The sequence below is a fragment of the Agrilus planipennis genome, unplaced genomic scaffold (assembly GCF_000699045.2).
Source record: "Agrilus planipennis isolate EAB-ADULT unplaced genomic scaffold, Apla_2.0 scaffold31, whole genome shotgun sequence".
Taxonomy (NCBI): domain Eukaryota; kingdom Metazoa; phylum Arthropoda; class Insecta; order Coleoptera; family Buprestidae; genus Agrilus; species Agrilus planipennis.
This window is the reverse complement of record NW_020439053.1, coordinates 1,517,537-1,527,348: the sequence shown is the minus strand read 5'-3', so window position 1 is coordinate 1,527,348 and position 9,812 is coordinate 1,517,537. Positions and strand designations below refer to the sequence as shown.

Sequence of the window (9,812 nt, the reverse complement as noted above, 5' to 3'; positions counted from 1 at the left end):
TACGATGCTACATTTTAGGATTACGTATGCTCCAACAAGGTCCATTTAAAAATATGGATATCTACTTGCTGAAACGAATCCCGGCGTAGCTCACCTCAACGTGATAGGCACGTTACCATAATCGAACAAAATAATTCGAAGTGGTCTGTGTTCCGTCGAAACTGCCAGACGCGGATCGCGATTTCGATCTTTTTGGATCTCATCAGCGCGTCGCAGGCAGCTCCGACAGAACAGTTGATATTATTGAATACGTAGTAATTTTGCAATTTTATGTTTCCTCCTTCTTCATTTCGTCTTCTCCTTGTGGGTCATGCATTAAATGAAACAAGCTAGTTAGTTACCAACTAACTAACCATTTTCTGAGCCATCTTGAAGAAGAAGTGCACTGGTAATAATAGTAATGGTACAGTATGTGTAATTACTGTCTACTTGGGCTTTAGTAACCATTAAGTAGTTCGCTATTAAGCGAACGCTGATGATGAATAGTAGGAATGGATCATAAAAATGCATCCAGATTTCAGGAAACAAAACGTTTCTTTGGTAGATATCTAAAGATTGTCTTACAATGAAGATCGAAGAAGTAGTGATGAACAAACGAGTCATGACAAGACTGATATATTAGCTTTGATATTGGTCTTTTGTCTAACACATTCAGTCTTGTTTTTCGTCAGTACGTCTTGGTATTAGTCTGACTTGTTTGGATAAAACTTTGATTGAGTCATTTAAGTGTTTTAATTGTCTTACTCTTCGTTTCGGTCTTTGCCATACGAGCATAGCTAGGTTTTGGTCTTTATCTTCGTCTTGTTAAACAGGCATATATCATACTAGTTGTCGTACCAGAATTTTGTGAAGATCCTTCTAATAAGTGCTACTCTAAGTCATGCTCTTGGTCATGCAGGCATAGGTAGGTCTTGTTAAGTAAGCATATTAATACATTAATTATGTCAGTTGTCATTCCAGAATTTTATGAGAATCATATTAAGTCATACTCTAATTCTTGGTTTTGGTTATGCGTGCATTGTTAGGATTTGGCCTCGATCTTCGTCTTGTTAAATTAAGTAGATATTGTAAGGAAGATTGATCATTTCAGTTGTCTTTCCAGAATTTTATTAGAATCATATTAAGTCATACTCTAATTCTTGGTGTTGGTTATGCGTGCATTGTTAGGTCTTGGTCTCGTTCTTCGTCTTGTTCAATGGTTTGTGTTCTTTTACCATTGAAGAAAATGTCGACGATAAATAATTCGTGAACCTTTTTGTGTCAGTGTGAAGGTTTGTGCGTGGCGATCGGAGTGGATGTCGGAAAACTGTTCAGCCGGTTCAAATAAATGAAGTTGCAACGTCACTGGGACAATATTTAGAAAGGAAATAATAAACACGTCTCACGATATCGATACAATTAAATTAATAAAGGTCTTCAAGTGCGGCGGCCATCTGTGGCATGACGTGCTTACGAGTCGCTGAACAAAATAAATACATATAACTTCAAAACGAACTCCTGGTTTTGACTTCCCGTCCAAACAACAGTTAGAGGTGTCAATCTACAGGGAAATACGTGTTCGAGACGCACCACTAACCTGAAAGGTTAGAGAAAAGACAACTGCTACAAAATGCATACATACATACGTATGGTTCGTACATGTTTACGCTTATGTGTTCCCTTTTACATCAAGAAATAAACGAAACAAACAATAAATTTGACACCTGTTTCCTCTTTGTTCTTTTGCGCTGAATTATTTTACAATTATGGGCAAAGTATTCGTGGTGTCATAAAATGAAAAGGTTGCATTGTAGTAACATTGCTAATTTTTGGAAAAATGTTTTTAGTACCTGAATCTACTGGTTTAATTGTAATTAAAACTACTCGGGATGGTTTGGTAAACTTTAAGAAAACTGTTTTACTTCTATAATTATTAATAGTAATTAGAATCAATTCAAATTCGATCAAGAAATCGATCAACAATTATTAATATTCGTTGAATTTCCTCGGAATTGTCAAGATTTCATTTATTTCCAAGAGGTGCTTCTTAAGTGATTTTTAAGTATTATATAAAGTGAATTCAATAGGCCGTATTATAAAAGTAGATAGGCAGCCTAGAACGGGGGTGGCCCGTTTTGAACATTTTTCCAGCCCGCGAGATTCATCATAGTTTTACAAAATAGATTTTTTTTCAATAATAGCCAAACTAGTGAAACCCAATGTATTGAAAATAAAGACCGATGTGCCCATTCACCGGTTCTATACCGGTGACTAAGAAACTCTTCATCGGTACCGTACCGGTGATTAAGAAACTAGTCACTGGTACAATACCGGCGATCAGGAAGCTATTCGCTGGTACCGTACCGATGACCAAGAAGTTATTCACCGGTACCGTACCGGTGAATAAGAAGCTATTCACTGGTATTGTACCCCACCCTAAACCGGTACGGTACCGGTGAATAGCTTCTTAATCACCGGTACGGAACCAGTGAGTAGCTTCATACAAAAATATATATTTATTGTGCATTCGTATATTCAAAAATTAACTGTTGAAATTATGAGAAAAAATTCTTTGATTTTAAAACAATATTCTTGTGAGTATACCTAATATGACAAATGTTGCCCGTTTTATTATGTTATTAAAGTATGTATGTATGTACAGTTATGAGTTCAAAAAAATATCTATAGTAGGTCTAAATTTAATATGTCGGATAAAACTAGATAAACGGTTAATGTATGAACCGTCCTTCTAGAATGAATTGGCGTAGACGGACTAATTTATTAAGTTTATATTCTGCTAGCTGAAAAGTGAAAAGAAAATTTTTTTTTGATAAACAATAAGGATAATGATTACAACAGCACTTACATCTTAACCTAAGTAATCAAAGAAAAGTGTTTTTCGGTTAAAGTTTTATTAGATTGCTTGGTATCATAAAGTTCTGGTACGGAATGAAGTCATGGTTTTCCTTTCTTTTGTTGATATTGGGAGTTGAGACTTAATCAAATTTTTTTCGTATTGGGTTCTTTAACACCAGGCCCGCGCCTCCACCCTTCCGTCTATACCCACTTATACACTTTTTTAATATTTTTCACAAGAACATCCCTATTACCCTCCCCGCACCCTCAATCTCCTCTTATTTCAACTATTTTCTCTTTAGTCGCCATTGCATGATCAAACCACCCAACGAAGATTAGACAAGCATATTCAATATTCAATCAATATTCCAATGACATCGTCGGTTTTGAGTGGATGTTGATTCAAGTTTTGCCATGTAGCTGAATGTAGCACTTCTTTCTCCTTTTACCTTTCTTATTTAATTCCGATGATCTCTATAGAAAATAATGTTGTTTTCTTCTTCTTTTATTTTTCTGATTAACAGACCTCAAGATATAATTTAATTTATTGTTCCATTCCTCACGAATTATTTATCCTGCTTTTATTGCTCGATATATCGAGCCATTGTTAGACGAAGTAATCAAAAAAATTTAGTAGATTTTCTTTATTGGGTGCTTGTTTTCGAATACTAAGCCATCCATTGTCTGTTTATTTTCAACGGGGTGCCATCCGAACCTGTAGTCTTACTTCCTCGTTACAAGACAAGACTCTTGCATTTTTCTGTAAAACGCTGGTTAAAAGAAAAATTATCAACTTATTTAAATCCCACTTGTAGGCAAATGGGACGAACACATCTCTTGTACACAAATGGGACGTACCTACACAGCTGGTACATATTCAATCATTTTACCTAAAATTTTTTAGAATGTTCATTTAAAATGGAAACCTTATGAGATGGCTCCAAACTAAGTGGTTACTTATTAGTAACACTCTTGATGGAATTACTGTAAAAAATTGTCTTTAAACGGTACCCACCCGCATCCAAAAAAAGTGCCGGATTCGCCGGTTACCTTTAAGAGCACAAGCTACCACAATTCAAAATGATAAATGTAAGTCATCTGCATATGTACATGTACATACATTAGTACAAAAGCTATTTCAATATTTGATTTCATCTTATATCGTATTAGTAAATGAGAATAGAAAAATGGTGGACACTTGGGCGTAGTTTCAAAATTTATCCGGTTTTGTTATACTCTAACTTATGATTAGCCCAACCCAAGCCTAATATACGAGGGATGTTTCCAAAGTTCTAGGAATTCAGCTATAATTTTTATTATTTTGTTAATTTTCGTCAATATTACAATGTAGTTTTTTAACATAATCTCCATTTAACTCAATACATTTATCCCAACGGTAAACTATTTTTTTAAGCCGCCCTCAAAAAACTTTTTCGATGTCTCCTCAATCTACTTACTTATGGCACTTTTTACGTCAGTTAAACAGTGAAATCGAACACCCCGTAAGGGTTTTTCTACATCTGGGAACAGATGATAATCACTGGGTGCAAGATCCGGGGAATAAGGTGGGTGCGGAAGCAATTTCCGTCGTAAATCATTCAAAACATCCTTCATTTTTCTTGAGGTGAATGGTCTTGCATTATCCTGTTGTTTATGACGGACGTTTATGTAACTTTCCAGGCCGTTTTTTGGCAAGTGCCTGTCGCAGTGGTCCGGATATTAAACTCGAATAATATTCTGCGATAATTGTAGTACCTTTCGTCAGGTAATCCATAAAAGTAATCCCTTAGCACCAAGCATTCTTCTAATTGACTTTTGGTCTCAGGATTAAAAATAAGGAATCCACGCTTTGTTCGTTGCCAAAATTTAAAAATTCATTACCGTAACGGACTAACAGCTCTTGAAGTTGACGACAATTATCAGACCTACTGAGTGTTTCTTCTGGTCCCAACAACCTTGGCACCCAGCCGAAACCTTGTTATCGCCCAAATAATCATGCAAGATGTCATGAACTTGTAGTGTACCTATCCCTAGGTGCACACTAATTTGACGAATAGTCATTCGCCTGTTCTCTTTCAGTAGGTCTTCGATGACAGTAATACTTCTTTCATTTGTTGACGTGTTTGGACGCCCATTGTGTAGATCGTCTTCCAGTGTACTTTTGGATTCTGTAGACTCACCAAATACTCCTTTCAAACGCTGAATAATTTCTGATGTTTTAACACCTTCTTTTCACAAAAAGAAAATTATTGCTCTTTGAGATTTCGCTGCGTCTTCCATGATTACAAAAACAATGTTATGAAAACGCGTTTATATCAGTCGAATATCTAAATCAGACTGAACAATGTTGCACTAGATAGTTGCATACGCATGTCAAGACTTGTCTGGCATCAATCACATTACCTATAAGTACTGAGTAGTTTAATTAAAGCAGAATTCCCATAACTTTAGAAACATCCCTCGTAATTATTAAAGCATCTAAGTATAAAAGAAGTTACAAGTGCAAATCTAATACAATTAACACCAAATCGTAAAATGTATTTGTATCACTAAGAAATTTGGTTTACACCAAATATTCTTCTACAGTAGCCTGTGTGAAGCATCTTTTTTTTAATTTCTTTTACTATAGAACCTCACAAATGAAAAGTATATGCACTTACATACATGAGTACCTCCAAGGGAGAAGTTATTCATTTACAAATCCAATAATGAAATAAATAACGTATCTTTAAATTTTTGGCAGTGCCAAAATTCAATAGCAAATATTTTGGAAATGTGCCATTTCCTACACAGTTAAGTACACTTTCTGGCACAACGTTACTTACGCAAGTAAGTGTCATAAGTCTAGGAATTGTCGCATCTATCGACAAAATACTTCGTCATTAATATGACTTCAAGTAATACAATAAAAAATACACTTTGAAATACACTAGAGACTAAAATATGAAATAAAAAATATATAACTGATGAAACTTAGAAACTGAAAAATTTTCTATTACGATAATATAATAATGTGTCCCCAAAACAAATTTAAAAACCCTAAAACGCATTCCTATAGCTAAGACGTTAACTCTACAGTTTCTGGAAGATTAGGTCAGAATTAACCAAACACTTTTCTTGAGACATATTTGTATTTTACCAATAAAAAATAAAGTCATCATAATAATGTGAATCCTAAGACTGGTTGGACACACACCTCCACTCTTTCCTATACTGAGATAAACCTTAACTACTTATGAACAGTAACTTAATTTGGGTCTGCCTCTACTCCTCCCAACTCCTGTTTCTGCTTTTAATATACTAACCTCTAGCATATTTTTTATTGACCTCCGTACTTTTCTCTCCTCCTCATTTCTAACATTCTCTATCTACGGTATCCTCGTCATTCGCCTGTAGCACCACATTTCGAACGTTTATAACGTTTTCTTTTCCGCTGCACCCACCATCCACCATTCGCACCCGTACAGAGCGATGCTCCATAAATATACCTTTTTGGTCGTTTATAGATATACTTAGTTTGGCACGACACAATAAACAAACATCAAATGCGCTTAGTGTACAGTCTTTATTTACTATGTACAGTAATATTAAGGAAAAAGTAATATACAGAAGGATAAAATATAATAGAGAAGAAAACAGCGAAAAAGTTGATAGCTAAGTTTGAACAATGACGGTGAAATAACTGATAGCGCGTTCTGGTCTGTTCTGTCTTTCTAATTTTGGTTTTAAGGGTTTATAAAAGGTAGGAAAGTGAGTAAGGGGACTTTCAGGAAGGTTTTTACTTTGGTATTATTCGATGGAACACTAGGAATGTCGATGAAGGTAATCGGTGTAAAAATGTGTGAGTGGATAAGATATAAGAAAGGGTCACTGTAATTTGGTAAGAGCGGTAAGTTTCGAATTTGGAAATGAAAATCATTAATAACTGTGGAAAAGGGTAGAAAAGAAGTAAAAGTTAGAAAGGCAAGATTCCAGAAATATACATGATAGAATTAGATAAATGTATATACAAAAAGACAAACAGATTATGAAAAACAAAAATGCATATGTACAATTAATTAGATACGGAATGTAAAAATACAAAATTTACAGAAATACACAATATGCAAGACAGGCAAAGACAAGTGTGGCAATAAACGTTACATCTTTAACAATCTTTTCCGAATTTTCAAAATAACCGTTCACAAGCATGGAAGTGACTTCTTTAACGGGACTCTACTCTGCACTATCGTCTGTTTTGTATCTCTGTTGCTCCATTCATCCTGAGTTACCTATTTTCCTGGATACCGAAAATCAACCACTTCTGATTTTTCATATCCTATCATCATGTTCACTTTTTTCCTACTTTTTCTTGGCGTGCATAACAGTATCTATCTTTTATTTATTTTCATACAATACTGTTTTCATTTTATTTATGGCCATTTCTAACTCCTTGTTGGATGCTAATAGAATTAAGAAGAAAATATAGAAATTAGTCGAAAATAGAATGAATTCGAAAAACTTCAAAATGAATTTCCAATTAAATCGAATTTTACTGTTCATTGTAACAAAAAGTCGATATATTCCGTTGTTCGCTCACCCTTAAATAAATCTGCACTCATTCGAAAATATCTTTTCAGGCTTGATTGTTTCCGTAAAACGTACAGATCCGAAGGATTTTTTGGAATGTATCGTGGATCGGCTGTAAACATTCTCCTTATAACACCTGAAAAAGCTATTAAACTTGCAGCTAATGACTTCTTTCGTCATCACTTTAAGTCGTCAGACAAGTAAGTCAAAAGGCTGCCAGTGCTTAATCAATAAACATTTGCTTAAGCGTATCACTATTATAATATTATTATTATTGTCAAAGTGATTTTTAGTACGTTGACGATACCCAGGCAGATGGCCGCTGGTGGAATGGCGGGGTTTTTTCAGATTATAGTAACAACACCGATGGAACTTTTAAAGATTCAGATGCAGGATGCTGGAAGGGTAGCTGCCTCTTTGGCCAAAGGTATTGTTATATCGGGTCGGTTTATTAAAGCCCTATCGACCGTTGGTTTTTCGTTATTTCAGAAAATGTGATTGCTCCAAAGTTATCAGCGACTACAATAGCATTAAATTTGGTTAGGAGTAAAGGAATTTTCGGATTGTATAAAGGAACGGCTGCTACGATGTTAAGAGATGTGTCGTTTTCTATTGTTTATTTTCCATTGTTTGCAACACTCAATAATTTAGGTCCTAGAAAAAAGGATGGAAGTGGTAATTATTTTTTAACTGTCTCGTTCTTTTTGTGTTTCATTGGCTATTTGCTGGCTACAGTTCGTCCACAGCTTTATGTTCTTAGCTTGGAATGGGTATTTTTCTATAATTCTGGCAAGTCGAGAAACTCTCTCTCTCTCTCTCAATGGTCCGCAAACTACTTCTAGGTGTAATTTTATTAAAACAAGAAATTCTGTAGATTATCATTTTTATTTAATTTCATTGGCATCTTGCGACTGCTTGGGGTAGACATAAGATGCAGTTGCTTTTTACTTTAAGTACATGTACTCATTACTCGAACTGTGAAAAATTAGTCAATTAATTTTGATTGTAATTACACTGAACTCAATCTAAACGAATTACCTAATGCATAATAAGCTATAGCGGCTTTATGTCAAATTTTATCGTTCTACCTCTGTGTACATCTACCTAATGCTGATACATTAAATAATTTCGCTCCAATTTATTGTCAAAAACAGACAATTCGTTAAAACTAAATTTTTCATGTTGCACTAAAAATTTTAATGAAAATTGCCAATTACGTTGAAATGAAACTCATAAAGCATAGGTTTTATAATTTAAATTTATCGCAGTTTTTTTTTTCTATACTTACATATACGAGGTGTGTTCAAAAAGTATCGCAAAATTTTGTATTTTTTCAAAAATCATTTATTTATTCGTTAATCCTCACCAGATATTATACACTTGTGTCAACATTTTTTCCAATCCTCGAAGATCTTGTTCAGTTCCTCCTTCATTACCGTCTTTATCTTCTCAATCATAGTGTAGCGTTGGTTTTACATGGGCCTCTTTAGTATAAGTGAGAGACATGAGTACTAAAATACCACCACAAAAAATCCAAAATACGTAATCCGCGGAAATTCAAAAATCGCAATACTTTTTGAACAGACCTCGTACAACTTGTTAAAACAGCATTTAGTGTTTTCTTGCGGAAACCAGGAAACTAAACAATTCTAATGAAAGTTGTATTAAAGAGCAGATGATCATTCGTTTCAACTAAATTAATAGTTTTAATTTGCTATTTACAGCGTAATTTTCTATGATATACACTTTCATTTCTATATGTGGTTGATACACATTCTGATCAAAAGGTTCCTAAAATATTTTTACCATACAAAATACAAAATTAATCGTGCTATTAGATATAAGCCCCAATGTTTGTAAACTTGTTTTACTAATGTGGCTTCCCACACGGACTGGGCTTAGCCGCCCCGTGAACTCTTCTTTATGAGCTTGTTCTTCATGCATTTGAAGCTAGGGTTAAGCAAAAAGCGTTGGCGCAAGTGGGGATTACTTTGAAGGGCACAAAATAGCTATTCATGAGTAAATAAATAATTTTTGAAAAAACGCAAAATTCGCGATACCTTTTGAAAAGACCTTGTATATGTTGTCGTTAGCATCTTGGTATATAAACAGTTCATTTTTTGGTATAAAATCTCCACTACTTTATACCAGTTGTGTTATTTTAGTAGTACCTAAAGTTTTTAACGATCAATAAAATTTTCTAAATGCATGCCGCTTTCGCTTAAACAATTTGGTTTAGTTGTTTTCCACTAGTAAAACGAGGTCAAAAGGTCATTTTGTTTTTTGTTTATGTTATACCTACTTATTAACACTGTGGAAAATTTTAAAGAGTGGCATGTATTCAAGGCTTAGGTATCTTTAATAGAATATTATTATATGTTTCATAGATAACGTATTACATAATTGGT

General features: G+C 34.3%; 1 protein-coding gene across 2 annotated transcripts in view; it reads left to right on the top strand.

Moving 5' to 3' along the window:
• LOC108732881 (mitochondrial glutamate carrier 1-like) overlaps positions 1–9,812 on the top strand; it is a 129,296-nt gene that overhangs the window by 12,872 nt on the left and 106,612 nt on the right. Inside the window, exons 4-6 of one of the 2 annotated variants that reach the window (XM_025977000.1) lie at positions 7,455–7,604; positions 7,698–7,831; positions 7,894–8,079. The exons of the other annotated variant lie outside the window; for it this stretch is intronic. Of the exons in view, the coding sequence (XP_025832785.1) occupies positions 7,455–7,604; positions 7,698–7,831; positions 7,894–8,079 (470 nt within the window). The remainder of the gene's footprint in view (positions 1–7,454; positions 7,605–7,697; positions 7,832–7,893; positions 8,080–9,812) is intronic. 2 annotated transcript variants of the gene reach the window in all.